This window comes from Grus americana, chromosome 6 (assembly GCF_028858705.1).
Source record: "Grus americana isolate bGruAme1 chromosome 6, bGruAme1.mat, whole genome shotgun sequence".
NCBI lineage: Eukaryota > Metazoa > Chordata > Aves > Gruiformes > Gruidae > Grus > Grus americana.
In genome coordinates, this window is record NC_072857.1 from 26,388,518 (window position 1) to 26,413,834 (window position 25,317).

General features: G+C 39.9%; 1 protein-coding gene across 7 annotated transcripts in view; it reads right to left on the reverse strand.

Moving 5' to 3' along the window:
- Positions 1-3,216: 3,216 nt before the first annotated feature.
- The window catches only part of ZNF385B (zinc finger protein 385B), a 136,546-nt gene continuing 114,445 nt past the window's right edge, over positions 3,217-25,317 (reverse strand). For all 7 annotated transcript variants that reach the window (XM_054830817.1, XM_054830818.1, XM_054830820.1 and 4 more), the window contains exons 5-8: positions 8,820-9,065; positions 7,547-7,725; positions 6,336-6,437; positions 3,217-4,702 (exon numbers count right to left, since the gene is read on the reverse strand). In XM_054830817.1, coding sequence (XP_054686792.1) covers positions 4,484-4,702; positions 6,336-6,437; positions 7,547-7,725; positions 8,820-9,065 — 746 coding nt within the window. In that variant the 3' untranslated portion in view covers positions 3,217-4,483. The remainder of the gene's footprint in view (positions 4,703-6,335; positions 6,438-7,546; positions 7,726-8,819; positions 9,066-25,317) is intronic.

The following is a 25,317-nucleotide window of genomic DNA, read 5'->3' on the forward strand; positions in this document are numbered from 1 at the left end:
TGCCGCAGGCCGCAAATGGCTGCCCAACACTTGGAGCTCAGCGGCCCAGCCACTCTTGCAGCCACCTTGTAGCCACCTACCCCGTCCACACTGGCCCCATTTGCCTGCAGGGATCCTGTGAGAGACTGCTGAAAGCCTGACTGAAGTCAGCTCCCGCCGCTCCCCTGGTCTGCACAGACGGGCACCTCACCACAGAAAGCACTCGGGCTGCTCAGGCATGATTTTACCTTTGGTAAGCCCATGTTGGCTAATCCCAATGACCTACTTGTTTTCATGTGCCCGGGTCCTCTTTCCTGCCATTTTTGAAAGGCATAAAGTTGTGCTTTTTCCAGCTGCCGGGGACCTCCCTCAACTGCAGCCTTTCAAAGGCGACAGGCTTGATTCGGCCTCCTCCACTTCTGGTGCTTGGCATTCAGCATCTAGCACAGTACTCTATCAATACAAATAAATATGACTAGGCAACTAAACCAAATAGAAATATTTAACATCAATGTTACGTTAATCAAAAACTGTAATATTCAAGAATTCTAGATATTCAAAACCATATATGTGGTTTTACCTGAAATGCTGCTCATACCAATAAATACTCGAGGATACTCAGGATGTCACTCGAAACAAGAATGTTAAGAAAAAAAATGGTTAAAAAAATATACTTGGCATAGTAAGAAAATCATCATGACCACTGTGACCAGAAGGTGACAGCTGTGGAGATTTACTGTGCAGCCAAGCATGAATAAATAGTACAGTACCTCACTTATTCAAGGTGACACGTTCAAAAGATATACAGTGAGGTCTCACTGGGTTATTGCCAGATACATAAAGTTAGTGAAATACTTCCTGCAGAGCTTAAAACTACCATGCTCTCTTATTTTCAGACAAATGTGACAAATTCTTTTGTAAAAGTTTTCTGAGCATAAAATTTATAGTCCAAGATCACAGAGAAAGGGAGTAAAATAGGTAATTTATTTTTAATGAAATAATCTCTTTCTTACAGGAAACATTTATTAGTTTATCAGTAGATGGACCCAGTGTAACATTATCATAAGAGTTCAAGTGGTGATATGGACAGGGCAACGTGCGTGCTAGCTTCTGTCTTCTTCCTTCTGCTATCTGACCAAAATCAGAGGGAAAGATTTTATTATCCTTTCGACCTGCAGAAATGAGAGGTACACATCCTAATATCCTGCAGTGGTCATAGAAGATTCTATTTCTATTATTTTTATTAAAAGAATATATCTGTATAGACTACTGGACCATGTCCTCTGTTTGATACCCTTTATGGAAATCTCTCGCAGTACAGGGACCATGATCCAGCCACAGACACCAGCAGAAAGTCCCTGCTGACATGTCTGTGTCCAGTCTGGATCCTTTTTCTTCTGCTGCAGAAAGATGGCAGAGCCGGGTGATAATCCCTGACCAACACAGTGCCCCTTCTGACTTCTCATACAGGAACAACTTGTAGCTCAGAGTGCAGTGAACAGACCTAGAATAACAGACATACGAGAGGATGTGATCCTATTACTTTAACCTTATTACCTTATTGGTTTGCACCTTCAATATACTTATTCAAAATGGTAACCACATTGCAAATATTGTACGTCAGTACTAGTTCTTTGTTATAACAAATCCATGAATTTTATAGCCAGTTGTCTGTAATGATATTACATCTCAGGAGAAAACATCCTAACATATCAAAAAAGCAGCCGATAGCCTTTATGCAAGTATGATACAAATTTTCCTTCTCATGTAGAGCTCATTTCTAAAATGCGAGATCCCAGCAGGCATAATAAGAGGTTTTGCCATTTATCATGCAATTATCATCTCAAATGCTCAGTCCTGCATGTCATGGACAAAATCTTGGTGGTAAATGGAGTTATAGCACACAAAATAAAAGTTAACACAGCAAAGAGTACAAAGGGTGTTGAATATGAATCTGAATATGAGTCTTCCTTGGCTTACAATCATAGTGTTTTAGCTCCTTGTGTTTCACAGGTTAAGTAATTCCTCTCATTGCTGAATGACACGACACATTCTTTCACTCATAGTGACCTAAATTTCTATCCAGGAACTTGTAATTGCTTTAAATTTCTCATTGTCAACATCAGGTAAAATAGTGTTTTAATACATAGACAACTCTTGTTTCCTGAAGAGCCAATTAAAATACACAGTTGTGTAAACGTATCTCATGTTGGACAGAAAGAGGCTCCCCATGCAAGTAACTCCTCTGAAAGCAGCCGAGCACTTAAACCTGACTCCCTACGAGCATGAGTTAGAAAATCAGACACAAACACATGCACATGGAGGAGTGTCCACCCATACTACCACTGTGTAATTCTCACTGTCCACAGGATTAATACAAGTGTACCTGCTTCCCCAGAGAATGCTAAAAGCCCGGACTCCCTTACCTACCCCTTTGCAGGTGATTCTCCAGCGAATTGTCCTCTCTCAGCACAGTCCACTGCTCCACTGAATAGTGGGTGGAAACTGGGCAGAAGTACACTTGCAGAAAATGGCCTCTAATATGTTGCAACTATGAGGTATATGTTGGTCTGTAAATTCTCTGTTATAAAAGTTCCTGGAATTTTTATTCCTTGGCCTTTGTGGATTTGTAATGGTCCTCTCGGCTTTGTATTAAACCTAACAGCCTTACAGTTGAATCTTTTTACTCTTCTACTCTTTACTTTTCACTTTGTATTAACAAAGAAAAGATTTTTACAGAATAGATCAAGCTTTTCAGCAGGGAAAAAGATCATTTCAAAGCTTCCCCAAACACCTGCCTTCAAAAGCCTGCTGCGTCAAGCAGCTGCCTGTTTTGCCCACGCTTCAGAGCAAGTCCTGGCTCCAAAGTGACCTCAGGTAGGCCCCGGCTGGTTTTAAAGTTAATTCTTAATCTCCATCAGAGATGGCATAACCATGTTATAGCATCTTGGTGGTGCAATAATAAAACCATAATCACCCACCTGGCTCTACTGCTTCTTCCTCTGAATCTCCAATGTAGTGAATGTTTACAGTCTTACTGCAAAAAAGCCCCAGTAAAGGCTGTAACAGGATGTAGAAAGGAAAAAACATTAAAACACAAGGGAAGTAAACATAGGTTCTGTAATTATACTTTATTGCAACTGTAATGATTTGCCTGCTCCTGAAGACTCCTTTAGCTAAATTTGTTTGTTTCAGCCTTTTCTTTCTGTACCAATTAACAGACACAAGAACCATGTGTAATTTTCGTATTATTTTATTGAAAAGGTACATTTAAAAAAATACACAGACATTTTACTATTATGGATTGCAGATAAAGATGCTCTAAAAGTTAATTCTATTTTTTTTTCCTTTCTTCCACCTGTTGTCCCCATTATCACATAATGACTTCAGTCTGAGTACTGCATATTGATATCACCTTTATAAAAGGGTTGGGGAGGTAAGAAGATAGGTGGGGCATTACTGCAATATATTCAGTAAACAGAGAATATGGTCAATTATAAATATTTTATGTTCTGTACATTATTGCATTAGGGAGCCACAACGTTATGCAGCATCGTTACAAAGGAAACTAGTTAGAAATGAAAAAAAAGGATATTTACGTACAAATACATGGATCCATTGTCATCTTGAACAACGCATGTGAGCCGTGGTAATGTGCAATTGGAAAGCTTTTTTTTCTCTTTAAACATTGCTTAGCAACACCAGTAAGGAAACAACAAAAATAAGTTAAATGAAAGTAGCAAACAAGTAGTAATCTTAACTATATGTTATATGGCTTTCTATTTTTAATTTCTCTAAATAAAGTGTGACACAAAAGAAATAATTAAAAGCTTCAGCGCTGCATTGCTTCCAAACATTTGCACAGAAACTAAAAATATTGAAATCAGACATGTGATACATTTTTAGTACTACACAAGATACACCAGTACTGGGGCCTAGGACAGTACACAATCCCTGTCAACAAGAGCACACTGAAAAAAAAAAAAAAAAAAAGGACACAATTCATTTTTGAGATGTTATCCACAATCAAGCATTTGGTTCATCTGCCTTTTTTTCCACATTAGGTTATACCCCATTGCTTTTCAGAGAAGTATTTACATAAGTGTGAGCAAGGAAGACCCTAGTTTTCAAGTCTGTCAGGAAAATATTTTACGTTCCTTGATTCCAAGGTGCATCATACACATTGCAAAAAAAAAAAAAAAAAAGAAAACAGAAAAAAAAGATGCATGAATCTTTAATGGTATAAATTTTATGAGCAATTAAGTTTTTACTATATCACTCCCTATTTGGATTAAAAAAGGAGAGACAGAGAGAGACTGAGAAAGACAGTTGTCTAGACTCCAAAATGCAGTACCCGCAATGATGGATTTTACGGTGTGGGTGGCTGAGGTGTCACGCTGGATGGCATTTCAAAAGAAAAAGACATTTTAAAATCTGGACCCCTTTCCTGCTTTTCTTTTACCATTCCTACTGGCCATAGTTATCTCTTTTTCACATCAATAAATTAGTACGGTGCAAAAAGAATGGAGGCAGGTGTTGCACGGATGGGACCGTGGCCTGGCCTGAGGAGAGCTGGTGGTATCGCAGGCGCCTGGAACAAGGAGGCAGAGGGACGGGGAGGAAGGGACAGAGCCGACGACACAGCTGCAGCCGCAGCAAGAGGAGATGAAAGGAAAGCAGGTGCCAGCGGCTTAATCATGTCCTTCTGGAATGCAAGTTTTGCCTGGAATAAAACACATAAAAAAGCAACGTAAATACAGTTCTCCCCGCGCCTACTTTTACACGATGGAAAAAATGAACCTTGACAAAGGGTACGCCATGATTTCTCACAGAAGCCTCATGTCAGCTGCTTAGAAATGTTACCCACATTGTCTTCTTACTCCCAAGGCAATTAAAGCAACCAAATTGTGTATTTAAAGATATATAAATCTCTTGAGTGTAGGGACAGTCACACTGACGTTTAGAAGGAAGCATAATTTGCAAGTGAACAACATCAAATTTTATAAATCATAACTGTGCAAGAAACATTAAAAAACATGATTAAGACTTCAATGTCAAAAGTCAAATTTTCCACTTGCAAAAATGAATTGTAGAAAAGTAGAGTGGTCAAGATGGGAAAGTACTGTTAGTCCAGTCAGCTTGGTACTTGCCAATGCAGAGCTGCTCGTCTCAAAATAGAAATCCTTTTTAAGATCAATACCATAAAGAATTCTTTCTGAAAGAATTATTACTCAGTTTATGATCTACAATGGTTGCTGGTGCTCGTGGTGAAAGTGCTAACCAGAAATATATACACTACGGTCTCACTGAAAATGGTGTGCACCACAATCACGCAGTTGAGGGAGGAAAGATGCTCACGTCCTTCCTTTATTAGTGGAGGTCTCTCTTTGGGCAATAGATTATAAAATGATGTATTACGTGAATGAAGAAGAAGATTACTGTGTGCAGAACCTATCGAACGGGGAGACTTAGAGAAAGCCTGCAGCATTTTCAATTGCCTCTGTACAATTACAAAGACATATTAATATATTTCACCTTTTAAAGGCTTTTCACGTGTTTACTGTTGCAAACACACACATTTGCATCTCTGTCTTTCCAGCCTATAAATTGTTTTTGTGCCATAGGTGGCATGCACTTTTCCCTAATGAATAGAATACAGGCTGAGTCATGAGCAAATAAACATACAATCTGTGCTGTGCTAGAGCCAGCCTGAACTCCGGCTGCAGCTGGCAGAACCAGCTTGGGGAATTCCTGGAAATGCAGGTGGGTGTGAAAGAGGAACGGCTGGGGGCACAAAGGCAGGAGAGGTGTTCTGATAGCTGGTGACAGACACAGCCCCAGCACGCAGATAGGCAATCAATTCTCCTAAACACCTGAGCGCTCTTTTGCACCAACATAATACATGCACACAGCACTCTGCTTTGCTGTATGCGGAGAATGAGCATTAGTATTTTTATACCTTAACATCTTATGTCCTTTTCCCTGGCTTCATCTGTCATAACTGAGAGTTATCTCAGGTGCCCAGAAAGACAGAGTATATACATTGCAGCCTTCAAGGAGAAGTGCACGAGCCCAGTAGAGCCGATACCTTTCCACGGAGCACACGGTTCATTCCCCACTCCACTGATTATTCCCTTCCTCCTAGCAGTAAATAACACTCGCAGTGCTGCCTGCGTGCCTTTGACTGGGCAGACAGAATACATAACCATCTTCAACCCTGATCCCCGCGCAGACTCAGCCTGCAGCGGGAGAAACGCTGCGCAAGTGTCAGGTCTGTCATGTTCCTGTCTCTGTGCGGTGGGAGTCCCCAAGGTCACAAATTCACGTAGACAGCGATGAGAAATAAAAATACTTACTGCTAAAATACTTGGGCTGCGCTGCAGTTTGTTGTAAGGACTATATTTAGGTTTCATAGGCTTTCCTGCAACTCTGTCCTTATGCCTTCGGCTGGAAATGTGCTGAAATAAATATCCTCACATTTAATTAGCTGTTTAAACATTTCTCAGTTTTGAGTTTGAAATTGATTTATCAGCAGGATATGCCTAAGCCCCTGTTTGTAAGATAAAGTAGGTTCTTTAGAGAGAGCAAAGATAAGTTTTGCTAAATGAAACATAACAATTTGGAGCACATCAAATAGAAAATCAGAAACTAATCAAACACAGCGAATTCTGTGATCCGAGAGAGGCTCTGCAAATTATTGATATTTTGGTTAGTATTTCCCTTTTCCACTTGAGGATCTTTGAACCCAGCAGAGCTGTAACACCACTAGGTCATTGGGATATTCAGAAGTAGGAGGTAAATTTCAGTCTCACTGTTGCTGTTCAGTTGTATAAATAATTCAATATTAGCTGAAGGAAGAACCAGTACCCAGGGATATGCCTACACCATGCAATTTAATACTATCTGAGAGATAACTGAAATAACAGGGAATGAGAGGACACATCCACACAGCACAGCACCATGGAGTTAGAGATTCCCGTCTGGGTATCAGAAACAACGTATTTGTATTGGCAGAGCTCTGAACCCAGCGCGAATTGGCTCGGACAGAGCAGAGCTGCGTGTTCATACAGCTACGCTGTTAATGATAACGTTGCTCTACACAGTTCAGACATATCTGCAGTATTAGCCTCCTGTCGATTGTCCTAAACCAATAGATTCATGTCACATTCTCCTTCTCACAGAGTATTAAAGAAGTATTCCAGCAGATTGAAACAGCACCAAAAGAGGAATTCAGGGAACCTCAACCCAGGGTTTCTTCCATTTGGGAGACCAAAGTTCAAATCTCTCTCGAGCCACAGCAAACTTTTAAACTGGATCTGCTATGTTATTCATTGATACTGACATCTTGTCCACCTCTGCTTTATGACTCTGACCTCATTTTTTCCCAGCTGCAACAATTAGGTGAACCTGATCTATAGTGAACTATTGAGAAACAGTTGCAGGACGACAGAAAAGAAATACTAAGTTCACTTTTTGCCAAAACATCTTCGCACAGACCTATGTCCCACCTACAATTTTGCAATGCAACTAAAAAACAGCAAAGGAGCCCCAGATACATGCAAGCTACCTGTTTAAGTTGGATTTCTGAATTAACATGGACATCACAGATTTCACAATGAAACGTCTTGTTCTGCAGTCCTGAGCCTTTACTGCCGTTCTGCACCTTCAGCCGGGATCCAGGTCTAGGGTAAGACTTGATGGGACCAGCACCATTCCGAGCCTCGACCATGGTCTTGTGCTTGGACCCTAATGGGCAAGGAGACAGACTTAATGATTGGCAACACAGAACCATGTCCATTAGCCTTGGGACTTTTTGTAACACATTTATCTTCAAGATAGAATGGTTAAAGTCACCACAGATCAGGATTAATGATGACTCTGGTTTTGGTCAGCGTAGTTCCCACTTCCTCGATCTAAAGGGAAGCCAGACAATGGAAGAGGAGTTTGTACAAAAAGGGAACAACAGGCACGCTGGATCACTGCCTCTCTGTTTTGAGGGCAGCGTGTGGCTGTATGGCCAAGGTGTTCGTTGCTTATTCTTCTGCCAAAATCCGTATAGCTGGTGAATCATGAAAAAGGGCCAAGCCGAGTGGGAGAGGAACCATAGCAATCACTTGAAACCTGCCTAGGAACAGGAATACTTCAATAAGTATCCTCTGATTAGAAAGAAATGGCTGCTTTGGCCATTTCAAGAGTGGATTACAGCTGTAAAACCAGCTTCAATGGTTTGTTAACAAGCTTTACATCACCAGCACATCACAGAGCAGCCAGAGCACATTAGGGATTGCTGCTTGTGGCCTTTTAAAAGGAGCATATCTAATTTGCGATAATCAAAAGATTCTAGGACATCTAGGAATTCTAAGGAGCCCACCCTAAAATTATCAAAAATATCAAATAATAAAAATTACTGTAAGTTGTGCCAGCAAAAACCCAGACACCAGAGATAGTGACATGAAATATTAAAAAGAGAGAGAGAGAGAGAGAACTGACATTTTAGAAACCTTAGTGTTACACAAACCACTATGATCATACTATGATCCTGACTATGGAGGTATGACGGAATCTGATTAGGTAACGTGAACTGGAGGGATTTTTGTCAACTAAAAGCTTACAGAGTACATGAAGGACAGTTCAAAAAAAATTAGAGAGCGCTTTAATAAAATATCAAACACCATACATGAAACTGTCATTAACAGAAATGTTTTTGTAACTTGCCATTTTAAGTTTTGACTAAAAGCCTCTTCAGTGAAGTGTGGCTACCCCAGTGTCAGAAAACCAGCTTGTTACACTGAATTTTAAAACCAGTACCACACAGCTGTATGCACTGTATGCATACTCACCTGTATTGTGGGCTTCTAGTTGTGACAGGGAATTCACAGCCACTTTGCATAATGAACAGTAAAGTAGTTTTTTGGCTTTTTCTTCTTCTGACTCAGAAACGGCATTCGGAGCTCCATTCGTGCTCTTGGAGGATGAGGCAGGTGTTACAGGTGCCACTGCTGCCACTCCAGCTTTGGGAAGGAAAGGACCCACTTCTGTGCTGGACTGCTGACTTGCACTATTGGCTTTTGCCTTCCCTTTATCTTCTAAAAGAAGCAAAATATGTATGTCAATGTGCTGCACACACAAAAAAATCATACAGTAATAGTCCTGTGGTTTTAGTGAACCCAACACAACAGGGGCCTAATTCATCTCATTTTACACAGGACAGCAGCATCCTTGAAATCTTGTTAAAATCCTACCGTGAAATGTGCGTAATTTGACAAAAGGAGTGATTTTCCTGTTTTTAAGGTTACCAGTGAATACCAATGACTTCAACAAATTCATGCCAGCTGTTGTTGCTGTCATGCTGCAGGTTTGGCCAGTTGAAAGGAGCCCAAGAAAGCCCAAAGGCAGCCAGGGTTAAGGGCTGGAGAGCACTCAGAAACATGTGAGCCTTTGCACAGGGGATTACAAAAATATTTCTGAAAAGCAATACATTTGCCTTTAGAATGGCTAATTTTCTCAAAGTCACTGGGAGGACACTGAAAGGCTCCAGCACCATCTTGATATATGATATCCCTCATTCCAGTTACAAGAGTTGATTATGGTACTACCCTCACACATGAACACAGCTGCTAATATTTTTAGGCTTTTCCAAGAACAATTCCCCATATATCCGGAGATCAGACGGCTCTGATGTGCATTCAGTGCATTCCTGTATCACTTCACAAGCACGAGTCAATCATCTGTGCTCCTATGAGACAGGTAGGCAGGCATTGCTTCATTTTACACGTGGCGATCGCAAGGCGAGAGATGAAATGTCCCAACTGTGCCTAAAGAGGAACTTTGTGTCAGAGCCAGCATTCAAATGCTCCTTGCCCACGTGGTGTCTACGAGAGCTCCTTGCGTTTCAAGCTGTTCAGCTGCGGTCCCTGTGACCACCAGCCATGCTAGCTGCCGGCAGTAAAACAAGCCCACCTCTAAAGAACGTGGGAGGGGAGGGGGACAGTACGGGGCTTCTGGGGTGAGCAGCCCTGACACAATGGACATCAGAAACGATTGCTTAAGTGACTTCTTGTCACTCTGAACAACAGGAATCAAATTTTATCATCTAAGCAAGTACAACATCTACGTAACAGCAACCTCTTTAAAACTACTTATGCCCCATTTGAAACCTATGGCATAGTTTTAAATAGTGTCGAACTGATTTGAAAAACTAGGTTCTATTTTGAGTACTTGGTTATTTTTAAATACGGGCCCTTGCACTTCATGTTTACAGCTGCCAGACTCTGTCTTACCATCACTCTGTGTATCAGGCCAGTGCTGCGCTACCAAGAATTCTGGAAACAGGATCGCACCCCTTACAACAAACACTTGAGAGTGCGTATGAACTAGGAACAGGCATCCTGAAACTACAACCCACAGTTGTTGGCATATTTCCCAGAAGTGCATTGCAGTACATCAATTTTAGATTGTTAAAAACCAGGAGAAAGAATATTCTAATAAAAGAATTATTATTTTTTGAAATAGCGATAAAAATACTTTGAAATTACGTGATAGGAACTGCATAAAATATTGAAAATGATCAGGTACAAAACCTACTATTAGGACCAAATTAATGATAAAACCAGATTCTGAAGGTATTTTGATTGATAAAGTATGACAAGAGAAAGTGATGTTAAATCATAGTTCATAGACTATTCAGTTTTAATGTCTCTATAGTAATAAGTCACATCTGCAAAAAACTAGAACACGTTATATGACTTGTGAGTCTTCATAAAATATACGGTTTTAATAAATAGCATTTGCTAACATTCTAAATTAAAGAGTTTTCAGTATGGAAAGTTCTCAGAGGTGCTAACATCTACAAAGGAAACACACTGAACCGCTGCCATTTGTGAATTCATATTACAGGAAAATAGACTTGTTGTTGTTGTTGTATGCAATATTATGCCAGGCTGCAAAAGGCATAACACCAGGATGTATGTGACCTGAGTGCAATAAAGGAAGGTCCCTCAGTATTTTGCATTTCAGGCCTTTAAAGAATACTACACCTGCAAAACTGCAAGCTGTGTTAATACATAGAGACTACGCTTCTAGTTTGGGGGGTTTTAATGTTGTTTCCCATGTATTTTTTTTTAATATAAGTATAAAGATTTGGTGCTTTTGCAACACTTCCTAGAGATAGAAATCATCTCCTTCTGGGAGAGAGAGAGAGAAGAGGAGGAACGTGAACTGATGCACACCGGGGTGGACCCCCAGCTTGAGAGACTGCCTCGTGCCACAAGTGTGCCTTCCGCACCCGCCTGCAGCCCCTGAGCTTGCTGCCAAACTGCCTGCAACGAGAGGGAGCAGATTTTTATTTCTTTGTTTTGCCATCAAGTGACTGTGGAGTGAGATCCTGAGCAAGAGAGTAAGATCTGTTTTACACAGGCCACCAATTACCATCACAGACTGATGGTTTTCCATCACTGAATTTAACAGATGATTGAAAAATGACAGATTTCATTTCCCACTTCTCCTCACTTAGCTGGCCACCAGCTGATGTAGTACATCAATTTTTAAAATATTCCCTAGATTTACAGTGTTTTCACAATTCACAATGCAAAGCAATTCTAGAGTATATAATGCGTAACAAGCTAACAAGAAAACTTCTAGAAAACTAGAGAGAAGTTACCAGCGTCCAGCTGGGCTCAATTCTGCCAGTATCTCTGCTTTTGGAAAGAACCTCAGTTCACGTAACACCATCCTTTGGAAAGCTTCCTGACACAAATAAGCTCTTCATCCATGGAGATGTATGTGTATAAGGAGAGACACACGCCCCTCTATGAATTAATGTTTCCTTCCACCATTCTAAACGCTTAATGCAGAACATCTTCAAAGATCATAATTGTAAGGTTATTACACAGTTTAACGCCCACAGAAAGTACACTGAGCTAAGTGCATATTTGTCACTGCAGCGGGGCCAGAATTGGGTTTTCCTGGCTTCTAAAATCAGAAAATTGCACTTCTCCAAATGGGCTTTTGATAACAGCTTATTGTTTTCAATCCACAGAATTCAAAACACCATTACTTACAGTTTTATGTTTGAGACAGAAATGCCAAGTAGTCAACTGTGCAAAGCACAGGAAACGCAAATCACATGTATATACAAAGCACAAAGATGATTACTCTTTTATTTGCACTTACAGCACAGAGCTAACAAATAATATTTCCATGCAGAAATCAGAAATGTAACTGTTAACGCCTGCGCGCACACACATACTTCCAAACTCTAAACACCGTATAGAATACATGTAGATGGTTAGACGCAGTGGTAGGATTACAGTTCTCTTGCTATTTCTGAAGGCAAGCATTATTGAGAAGAGGCTCAAATCTGCTCTGATTTCCACCTGGGCCAAGCCCACGGAGCCCCGCAGAGCCAGGCAGAGGCCGGACAAGTGCAGGGGTGAGTCCGTCCTGCCCAGGGCCAGGACCGTACCACCGGCTCCTGCCGCACGGCTCAGCAGAGCACACCCGGAAGCAGGAGGTCACAGCGGTACCAACCTCCTCCCAGAAGACTGCAGCTGTGGTTCAACCTGAGCCAGGGTCAGGTTGAAACGCTCGCATCGTAGCTCACGTGCAAGGGGTTGATTTAAAATCTAGCCCGTACTGTTGCACTGTATCTATGTTCTTTTTCCACACAGAAAGGCCATATTTCATCTGTGTTAAATTCCTGTCTTTAAATTAAGTCTCCCTTTTCCTCAAGACTCCAGAGAAGTAAATCAATGGTTCATTTCAAGTTCTTACTGAAGCCTGAATTTATTTTGAAATAGAGCCCAAGGAAAAAATAAAGCAAGCTAATTAACTATTGCTTTGGGCTCAGTAATATCAACACTCTTGTTGCCTACTTACATTGTTTCAATTCTGCTTTGAAGTTATTTTCACATATTTCTGGTTGTTTGCCTCATGTCTGTGTCAGCACCATGTTAGAATTCAAGACTTATTTATCTAATTAGAACTGCCTCGTTTCAGCTATATGTACCAGAGTCAGGACGCAGCACAGGGTAACATCTGACAGGTTCAAATCTATCAGGTTCCAGCTCCCAGAGCTAGAACAGATGAAAAGGTTGCCCAATCTTTGCAGGTCCTGCCACTCGCACTCCAGTTGCTATGGCATAATCTGCAGGACCTACCCATTAATGCTGAAATCCTAGTCCAGCAAATGAGTGCGTTTTGCCCTGGCTCAGAAAGGGGAAAAAAAGGTCATAAAACTTCTTCGCTCTGACACTCAACCTGCCTCTCCTCTTTGCAGTTGTTTTCTTTCCTGGTGAACAACTGACCGTGGATGCTCTGCCCCTGCTCACAGTCCAGTGATCAACGCAGTCCGTGAAAGCAAAAAGAGTATTTTTCCCCCCTGCAACCATTCCATTCAGCAGTTTGGTTTATAAGGTACCGTTAAGAGAGATCACTTGGTTTGCTTGTGGTTTGCGTCAAGTGTTTACAATTTCACAACGTATACATACTTGCACATTATAAACGTATGTTTTTAAATGATCTCCTACCATACTAAAATGTGCCTATAGGTATTGCTTTCTACAGCCAGGAAATAACCTTTTTTTTTTGTTTTTTAGTGAGAGTGATGGTTTTGGTGCATGCTAGGTAGAAGACTTCATGATGAACATATACGTACTACTTTCAGTGGAAAGGTAACTTAAAATTCAGATTGTTAATTCAGAACTGAGATTCTTAATACAAATAAAACCAAGTAGAATTCTAAAACTCATGTATTAAATCTAGAAATTCAGCTTCACACCATTCTTTGTGCCATGTCCTTCAGCGCGTCCCCCAGCTGCAGGCACTGAAGAGCAGCCGTACACAAGGTACTTTGGATCAGAAGGGCAGCACAAACATTGCAAAGCGGCCACCGCTGCTCTAGACAACCCTACACTGAAGCTCTTTTGAGAGATTTGCTAATTTTCCATCCTAGAAAGAGATTTGTTTTTATAATTCTTCCACCTGCTCGCACAGCAGAACATATTGCCAGCTTAGAAAGGAGCATAATAGAAAAACTGGTTTTGGCAGTCTAGATATTTATGATTCTCCTTCATAAAGGTAAGAAAATAGTAAATACTTGTGCTCCTTTTCTTCTTGAAAAACCTGAAGGAAAGAGCCATGAAATTCCTAATGCAATCTCCAACCTAAAACAGCTACTTTAGGAGAAACACAACAACAAAATAATTTAATGTATGACTGAATTGCTGCATGGTTATCAATGCTAAGCAACCGACGATCAGAACTGATGCACAGCTAGGTGCAAATCCTTTGGCGCGATCAGCCTCGTTTACAGTGGTACGTTACAACACCGCATTACTACTGAAAGAACAACTTTTAAAAACAAGGACAGCTTGATGACCCCAAACACCTTCAATTAATTTCTGACCATGCCACTTGTATGGTAACTGAAACCAAAAGTGATTTCTGGAAGGGTGTATGGATTATTTACAGGTTACTAGAAATGTGGTGCAAAGATTGCCTTGAGTTCACGTAAGCTGTGTTACAGGGAACGGGTATTAGTCCAAAGTGTTGATTTCTGAGAGGAATTGAGACTTTGAGGTAAAGCAAGCATATCTCCCAGAGCAGCAGAGCTGTACTGAGTGAAACCAATTTTCAGGTTCTCCCTATAATTTCAACAGCTCCAGATATGCCTATAAATATTGGGTTGCATTAAACAACCTTTGAAGCATACAGTGATTATGGAACAGGAAAAGGAAATCAATCAGGGTGTCAGACTATTGTATAAATGCTCTTTCCCTCATCAGCTGTGTAGCAAAGGTAAAATCAGTTACATTAATTACAGTCACATACAGTCCAAGAAATTTTGCTGAAAAGCTTATCACTGTAGCTAAACTGGCATCAATAAAGACAAAGTAAAAATGTGTCTATTGAAAAATAAAACTCTTGCTTAAAATTTGACATTTTAGATGCTTGGCACAGCTGACAAAACTAGAAAGCGACACTTCTTTCTCACTACGCTTTTTCTTCCTACACTTCTTTATAAAATATGCCCGTTGACAATGCAGAAGAGAGGCGAGTTAGTCGATGTTGCTAAAATCTATCATTTGACCTTGATGTTCCAAGCTTTCTGCACACAGAACAACAAGGTGGCCCCCAGACCAAGCGATTTTCAGTTTAAGAGCAGAGATCCCAGCTGGAGACAGGCAGGAGAAATCACAGAAGAGACAGACCAACCCGTCACCAACACAGGCACTGCTGTGGCAGCCAAACTTCTCACAAGCTTTTTTCTGTTTTTCAATCCATCCCAAAGAAAGAGAAATTTTCAAAGGTGAGAGTAACAGAAGTAAGCGTGGCAGCTGTTTGCAGGGAGCTCTTCACAAACAGGACCAGGAAAAGCAGGAAGCTGGTTGGGAAGCTGGTTTCAACAGTTGATGGGTGTTAGGTGCAAGTCAGCATCTTGAAAGTACATTACAAAAGACATACAAAGGTATGGAGAGCTTTGAAAGTGAAGGACATGAAGAACTTGGAGAGAGAAAAATCAGTAGCTTTAGCTGTACCACTGGAATATTGTAAGAAAATTTGCAGCATGTAAAACAAAAACATGAAAATAGATCACAGTCAAAGAGGTTACAAGCCTGGCTGAAAGTAATGAAGGGAGGTGTTAAGAAACCATGACAAAATAAAATCAAGGTGGGGAAAACTTATTTAGCCACACTGAACTTGAAGGACTGCCCAAACACACCCTGGGACACAGGTCTGGGGCAGAGAGAGGACCCACAAGTCATCATATCGGAAACAATAGTTGCAGTACATCTCTTTGCCATAAAATAAGATATGGAGGGAGGAGAGGATGAATGACCAAATTGATAGAAGGACCAGAAGGGCCTCCTTCAATATATTAGCAGAAAAAATACTGAACAGAAAGGCAGACAATAGCTCCAGTAAGAAAAGCAAGTTTCAAACCATTGCTCTTCACAGAAAGTCTTTTCTTCTGCTGGCTCACACTACTATAAAGGAATAAAGCACACACTTACATATTTAATTAGCCTTTTTATGAAGAAAAAGATGAACACTATGAGTAATATATGCTATAAAGGCAATAGCAGGAAAGCAATTATGTCACTAGTGGTCACAACCTTTACGGCATTTGTAAGCACTCTGTCCTGCATCTCAGCATCACTCAAAAAACCCCAACAAAAAGCATTAGATTATTTCTCGACACTCATTAAGACAGAGTTAGCTAACTTTGATAAGGGATTTCAAAATCAGGTTTGTTTTATCTCCACATTTGCTGAATAATGAGACTCTAATGGCTGTCAGACAAAATTCCTACTTTCTCACTAGTTGTGCAGTCTACTGAGAAATGAGGCTGAAAAACCCGTAGGGCTCTGTTCTAGAAAAATTCCACTGCAAACCTACATGCAAATCAGACAGCGCAGTGTATCTATTAACCCTTTGACTACCTTTAGTTTTCATAAAATGTTTTTCCTTGTACTTCAGGCCTGTCTGAAAAAGGGCTAGGTTTTATATAATGAAAGGTTGTTACATGAAATAAATCTGTTTGACACATTCTAAAGAAAACCAATTTTGTTTCTATACAAAGATGAGAAACAAATGGAAGCTATAAATATAAAGCTTTTCATCTCAAACACAAACGAGCACTGAAATAAGCTACAACATATTTTCTCAAGATAGTGAAGCTACATCAGGAAATGTCTGGATGGCTCTGCAATATTGAGTGAACTCTGTAGCCAGACTGATTATCTGATTAACTGCGTCACTGCTCTCCAACGGGCTGAGCTGTAGTATCTCTTTCATTTCAGAAGTATTGCTTGTTTGGCTATGGTACAACAGTGACGTTGATACTTAATTTCTTAGGTGTTTTATTTCTGATTTGGCATACCAAAGACTCCAGGGAATTTTCTTGCAAAGACACCTGTCATTTTGGGGAGTACAAAAATACTTGCAACTGATCAGATGTAATGTTACAAAGGTTTAGTTTTAAATTCTGGATGGGTTTAATTTTTATGAAAGCAGCCTGATGAGAATTAGCAAATATTCAGAAGTACACACAGTTCTGCAACTGTAAAATCTTACCCTGCAAAATCGATTTCTGTACCTATGTGTACACCCTCCTGAACAGAGGGTGCCTGCTGCTCCAGTTACTGGGGCGTCTGAGATGATCCCACTATAGCACCTATGACTTTTAGTCAATTCCTTGCATAGTTGGGGATGCTTTGAGAATTGTTCTTGGTTGGTTGGCTAGTGGTTTAGACCTGTTTTGCTGATCAAGATCAAGAAAAATCTGGGTGCACTCACGAGGGTGGGAAAAAAAAAAGGTACGCTGGCACATACATAAAAAGCACGTATCCAAGTAACTGTGCAAAAGTTGTTACATATCGAGAAAGGGCATTCACATTTCAAAAAATCTCTTATTTAGTATTTCAATGCAATGCAGTTTCTCTGTGCAAAAGCCAGAGGAACAAGAAGAAGGGTTGATTCTGCACTGTTCGCCAAAATGCAGGAGTGCACGTACTATGTCTGGAGCAAACAAACTAACTTCCAACGCTCACTTGAAGCAACTCGTGTCTCCATTTCACCTGCTTGTCTTCAATTCTGCTTTTTTACAGGATGCAGGTTATATCGGACTTCTCGCTACCTCATTTGAAAAGAGGTTAATACAAATTTCTCCTCCTTTTACAACTTTTAGACTGAATAGGGAGAACGGGTAACTACGGTAAATGAATGCAGTGGGTTAGTTCTGGAGAAAACCAGCTCGTCTACAAACAGAAATACGGAGCAGTTCCCTAGCGTACACTGCCGATACCTGATTTCCCAGTGACGCACCACACCCCTGTTACAGTAGGTTGGGAAAACTTTCGCTAGAAGTTTGTTCACAAAACCCAGCAGGACCAGCAGCGCTACGGTGCCAGGAGCTGACACCCAGGTGGCTCTGACCAGGGGACACACAGCACCACACGGCTAGCAAGGGTGGGTCTATCTTTACATCTTTATAGCCATAAAGTGACACTATCCAACAGCTTACTCTTCCCTGGGTCCTGCTGCTGGACGTGTAGGCAAATTTACTTGAAATCTACCTTAACCTTTCATCTTTGCTGAGCTATGCCAGTCTGTATTGGCCAGAATGGACAAATTTAAGAGTTGGAAAATTATAAGACAGCTTGGGCAAAGTTTGAAATATAGTATAAGATCTGTTATTACAAAATGTGACTTATGTGGGTGAAAGTAAATGTTTTTGCTGGTTAAACTTATCTTTTTCTGGCACCAGACATCTATTATTTTGTAAATATTTTATACCCCCATTACAGACTCTGCCACATTTATTTTAGAAGTCCTGGAATGCAAACTTTCTATAGTACTACAATGTCTTTTTACCATTTTAATAATGTAGGAATGCTTAGAAAAACAACATTCCAAGATTAGAACAAACATACCATATTCTGCCCAGACATCCTTCATTTCTGCTTAAAAATGCCCTGGTTCATCTCCTCAACTATAAAAATACCATTGCCTCCTCCATCTATGAATCTGAAATATATTACTAGAAACACATTTCACTTGCCATTTGTGCAAAAAAAAAAAAAAAAAATCTTAAAATTCTACCCACAGCTGCTAAAGTGCTTTGGAACTCAATACAAAATGTACGGGTGTCTAACTAAATGAATCGAGAAGAACTGACAATCTGCATGCAAGTACATTCTCGCGGACCTGTGTCGGAACTACTTAACTCGGTACTTGCCCAGGCAGAACTGCCACTGAAGTCAGCTATGAAACACTCATCTTCACTGCAGTTAAATGACATCTATAATTGCGCATTTGCAATGATTTTGGTGGCAGGTTTGCCTGAGGACTGTGAGTATTTAGTCGTGCCCTCAAGATTTGACCAATAAATTGCATTTCAAATATAACTTGTCTAACAGACACCAAAGTATTTTCATTCTCCTTGAAAACAAGTAATGAGGAAATAATATGTAACCTGTTGTTTGTATATATAATTTTACGCTATAGGAAATGTAGCATATTTCTCACACCAAGTCAGTAACGCAGCAGCTGTGGAATTAAGGCGGAAGGATGATAAAGGAAGATTTTTCAAAAGACCTATTTAAATATGTCTGATGTGCTAGCCATGGATATTTTTGCTTTTGTTTTTGATTCAGGATCTCTGAACAATTCTGTATCAAAATCAACTCACCAACTTCGTGGTCTCACGATTGCCTGCCATCCCCTAGCAACGTGCATTTTCCTTGCGTTCTAAATGCTGCTTGCAATTATGTTACAAAACCGAGGATAAGTATGAGTAAAAATAACATTTACAAAAAAAAACCCCAACCAACAAATCAAGCCACATTATTGATTGTGTGGAAGTTGCCGCTAGACCAGCTTTTACTCTCTGAGGTCTTTTCCTTTACTGAAACAGTTGCTGAGAAACACAGAAAAAAGCCACCAGCAAGACCGTTTTCCCCAATTGTAAGTACACACTTTCCAGAAAAAGGTTTAAAAATAGAACATTTATCTCATTTAGGGGCAAACCCAAAGCATCCTGAAGCAACAGCATTGGGCCTGACCCGTTCTTTCACATTTGGAGACTGAATTCACTCAAAGGCCAAGAGAAACACAACCTTTGACTTTGGCACTACTGGACACAGGCGAAACTCCATTCAACTACCACTTGTATGAGTAGTCACCAGAATTCCGTTATTTATTCCCTGATTACGTGAGAAAACTAAATGTCTGGTATCAAAAGAATGACCTTACTTCTTTAGCAACATAATTCTTTAATAAGCTTTGTGAAAGTATTAGGTACAGATAAAGCTCTTCCTCCCAGGCTTGTTAACAAAACCCAACAAAACCAGCAGCTGTCTTGTTTGGCGTTTTCCGTTCTAACGGATTTAAAGGGCTAATTTCAGTCCTATGTAAAGAAAGACAACTTCCACTGGATTTGAATTTCTTAGTCATCTAAAAACAAACCTAGGGCTTGGTACACAAATTAATTTTTTCTTAGGTAAATAATACTGTCATTCATCATCAAAATAATAACCATCTTAAGGTGATAGAAGGGGATATTTTATTTTTCTCATTTGCAAATTTTACAAAATCTCATTACATAACCCTCGCTTTTTAGGATACTTCTGGATCATCTTTCTTCCTAACAGAAAATTGCAAAACAGATGAGTGACAATGGTATCTCAGTTTCAACTCTCTTTTTGCCAGCTGCTTCTTTTTTGGCCCACTTTCTCCCCTTCTCCATTTCCTTACCTGAAGACTCAAGAACTCCTGTAATAGTATGTGGTAAAGACAACGATGAGTAAAGAACAATGTGACACACAATAGTTCTGGTAGTGCCACCTCTCTGGTATTATGTCCTCTATGGAAATATACATACATAAATTTGCTAGTAATTTTTGTTATTTCATATTAGTCTTATTATCATGCTATTATCATCCTCCCATAAAAAACCAAATTTGGCTATTCAATAGGTGCAGCAGAACAAACAAGAAAAATAGATGCACAGTATGAAAAATAGATTCACAATATTAAAGGGTTGCTGAAAGATTCAAGGTATATAAATGAATTCCTTAAATGACCACATACATCTAACTAAAAAAAAACCCCAGTAGCTGAGAGCACCCCTGGCTCTGCTCCCACTTTCCAGCAACATTAGTAGAGCCATTCTTGCTTAGCCCAACGCCTATCTTTATGTCTCACCAAAGTAACAAAAACTTTGTATAATTTTTAAGGACACTAATGAAAAAATATGCAATAAAATTCCAGGTTTTAGAACTGGAATAAGTAAAAGTAGTAGTGGTATACAGTTTTAATGATACAGGACACATGAATGCTCATGCACAGAGCAGAGCACCCAAAAGAAGTCTTATTTCATCTTACAATATATTTTTGCTGCAGAGCTTCTGCTTGAATTACTGCAGGAGAAAAGGCTTACCTTTTCTTTAAAAAAAAAAAAAAAAAAAAGAAAAAAGTCCTGCTTGCATGTATTTCTGATTGATATAATAACTGGAGAAAGAAAAGATTGACCTTTTTCAATTTGAACAGAAATTGCAACAGCTCATCAATGTAATTGTGTCAGCTGCAGAGCTTATTTTTCAGTTAATGGCCTATAATCAGTTTTCAGTAGAGGTGCAGAATTTGATATGTGCTAGTTAGCATTGTTATAGACAGACTGAAGAAATACCTGAAGATTTCCAGGAGCTCCCAGGAGTTTATCAACACCAAAACGCACAGAATGATTGCTCTTCCATTCAGGTTGTAAGACACACATGGAAAGACGAGGCTTGAATACCCACTTTTGAAAAGTGACAGGGAAGAAAGTGTTTAAAGATCCAACCTATTACAATGATTTCCTGTTAATAGACTTTGATTTGCTAATTCTCCTTTTGGCTAACCTTTCATCCTAAGACCATAAACCGAACAGCAACTTCCTGAAACAGCTGCTGAAATAACCCACCAGAAAATGCCCAGAAGCTCTTTACTACTAAATGCAATACAGGCGTTAAATGTGCCACTGACAGGATGTTTTATGTATCATTACTGATAATATAATGTTCATGTAAATACGTGCATGGTACTTGCAATGGTGTATCAGTGATGAATTTATGAGCATTTATTAATTCTATTTTATATTATCAACTATAAAAGCACTGTTCAAGCAGCAAATTCTATACTGTGCCTTTACCTCTGTTTTGGGGACAGAGTTTCAACAGGCGGCAATATAGAGTGATCTTCAGATGGCTGTGAAACATTGAATGAAAACAGAACAAAACTTACCATCCTCAGAGGGTCTAATGAAAAAAACGCCCTTGAAATGACTCTCCTTGGTGGCTGCATTTGATTGAATTTACTACTTAGTTGACCATAAACTAATGTCTTTAACAGAAATATGCCTGTGCTTAGCAGGCACTATCTGAATACATATAAACACAGATGCAGGATTATTTTACAGCGTATAACTTCAGCAGAATTCTTTATGTAAGCATAAACTTGAAGAACTGATGAGGCTCATCAGTAGCTTTTGATGAAGGCTAGATGTAACGACAAGCATCTTTGAGGGGCATAAGGCAGAACATCTTAATAGGGCTGGCTGACATCGGGGGACAGCAAGCCAAATGCATCCTTGTCATGTTCCTCTCCAACACCTTCTCTCTCTCCCTGCCCCATCCTCACAATTCAACTTCGTCACGAAATATTTTGAGGTCCATTACAAAGAATTAAAAGATTGAAGAATAAATGCCCTAAAAACACCCTAAACTTTGAGGTTCTTATAATGATATCTGTATGACAAATAATCTAGAATTCCCCAGAACAGATATACCACAGTTCAGGTGTGGAGGCTGCGTGTCTCTCTCCCCTAGCTACTTCTGAAGGATTATCTAAAAAAAAGTTTATTTGAGCTATGTAAACAAGCCATTCCTTTAAAATGAGTGGAAAACAAGGTGATAAATGGAAATAAATGTTAAGGTGAAAAGGGATTTTCTTAAGAGAACTGGTACTATTTTTAGGATTACTCCAACTATGGAGATGCATATGGAAAAGTTTAGAACTTAAGCATTGGCAGAAAGATTTTTAAAATAAGCAATGAAAGCAACACAACTAAGGGAGTCTCCTGACGGTGGACTTGTGAAATACGAACTGAGCCCTCCCTTGGGACATTACACCTCATTGGGAGTTGATGAATAAACAGCACTGGTAATTGGGATGCTGGAGAAATCCAACCCATCATAATCTTCCTGAGTAAATGTGATTCAACTTGTTGCACTCTACTTTAGGAATAAAAGGAAAAAACCACTCAGTTTTGTTGGCAAAGCACCCACAGAAAGCCCTTAATGAACTAAAACCCACAAACAAGACGTCAAGGTCAACTTTCCTAAGTCTGATAAAGCTTGGAGTTGCCAGTCCTGTCTCATGGGCCAACTAATTACCATATGTCTACATGACATCAAGTGGCATTTATTAGGTCCATCAACACGTCTAGACTGTTTTCAAAATATGAGCTAGCCCATTCAGTGTCTGACGCTGTACCGTGCTCTAGCATGACAACATTCCTCAGAACAACCTCCAGTTGGTTTTAGTTATACCGCTGTAATGACTGGAATAACTCTTACACGGCCCACTTAGGATCGAGGAGCTGGCAAACGACTTTCCATTTGCATGCCTCTCCTGCCATCCTTGCCATAGCCAGCAGATCAGCACAGGACTGCTCATATGCTGGAATATCATCACCAAGATCCTGTGAACTGCTTGTGAGTCTGCCCTGAGACACGGCTACAGAACAAAGCAGAAGTAAGAGGGATCAGGATTTGAAACAGGGTCTAGAATTTGGCCTAGTTAGGTGCCTAATGTTGCATATCCCTGTACCAGCTGAACAAAAGGGAGTTTTCATAGAGCATCCAAAGGGTTTGTCTGTACCTGCTAAGCCCCAAGTAGCAGAACCTTCTGATCTTATTTGAATGAGGACCGAACTTGAAATGCCCACACCTATCATTTCACAAACTGGCTCTCACTGCAGCACATACTGAGTGGATCAAAGACTGAAAAATAAATGACCTTACTTTTATAATCTGAAACCTGTTTTGACTCTTTTCAGTAGTTTAAAACAGTTGCATTTACTTCCTGATTTTTATATCAAAGCAAAATGCAAAGCAGGTGATACCACATCATCTGTCTGCTTCATTTTGAACTATTTATTTTGATTTGGAAGTACGATCAAAGAATTCCTCTTTGCTTGATAAGTAAACAGTGACATTTCAATCCAGTTATTATCATATGCTTTCCTAAAGGACTCATCACTTTAAGCATCTAGACTATGCTAACCTGGGATCACAGACACCATCTTCTATTGCATTCTCAGAGCTATATTTAAAACACACTCTAAATATTCTGAAGTGTGCTATGTACCGGTTGCTACCCCTGCCCTTTTCTAAAGCAATGCCATACATATATGACATACATATATATACACTTCTTTGTGAAGCCATCCTGAAAATCCTGGGCTTCCACAGGGAGGGAAGGGAATCTTTGCCACATGAAAGAGCAGCTCCCACTGCTGTTAACACTGCTGTTCTGTAACCGAGTCTCAAAGCAGCTACAAAAAAGCTTGCAGTGTCACAGTAGTGATTTCCTAGCATATGAAACTGTTCTATAGCCATTACTGGATTCTCCGGGATGGTTAGAGAAACTGTGTGGGAGACAGGTTATGAAAGGGTCCCTACGGACATCTCCAACCTGCAAATACCCATCAGGACAAGCAGATGTGGACCCAACAAGAGGCACAGGAACAACAACCTTGTCACACATCACCTGTGGCGTTTTCTTCCAGTCTGCAGAAATAGTGAACAGAATAGGATGGTGGTACTTAGAAGTACCAATAAACAAGTATTTTCTAAATGGTGAAGAGTTGTGCACTTAGAAAGTAAGATCACATAGTAGTCTAATCATGTAAGGATGCAAAACTTGTGCAATCCTACCCATCAGTATCCACTTACCTGAGGTTACAGCCAACTCCGCATTATGGTACTACGGCTTTATCGTTACATGTTTGCTGAAGATTAATTTACAAAAGTCATTTCTGAGTCATAATGTATTATTAACATCAGCAGGGAAGACCACACTCTCACAACCTGGGCATCGTCATGCTCAGACTGAGTTTCAGAGTCACCCCTTTCCATTCGGCTGAGGCCACTTTTGTCTGCAGAAGCCCACGTTCTTCTGGAACTTCCCAAAACACCTTAAAGATTAATTTAACTTTTGTAGCTCTACCAGCAGCCACACTTCTCAAGTTGAAAGGAAAAGCTGTAGAGAGACCACTGCATCATAAGTTTTGAAAAATAAGGACTGAATGAATTTGTGGTTTGCCTTTGAAAAGATTCATTACACAAGCTGAACTAATAGTGAAATTATTCTTCCTGTTATTAGTACAATAGTGACGTCTGACAAATAACTGCTTGGGATCTTATGTTATATCTGACCCACAGAAGTCACGGCTCTGTAGCAAACTTAACTTGACATTTAAGTTCAATATACAGCAACTGTTCAGTCTGAAGAGCTCCAGATCATTCATCATTATGTCACTCAAAATGACAGCACATCAAAAAGGCTGGTAGTCGTGCCTGCTGTGTCCTTTTATTAGCAGACCTACATAAAAGAATAGTAAATTTCATTTATCTGTTTACTATAACACTCTCTACCCATTCTGCACTAATACCAGTGGAAGTACAGCGGATAACAAAGGAACACAAGAGCTTAAAACTATCTTCCCTGTTTAGCTTCTCATTCTCCTCTTCTATACTCAAAAAAAGGACATCAGGAATAACTTATTTCTTGATG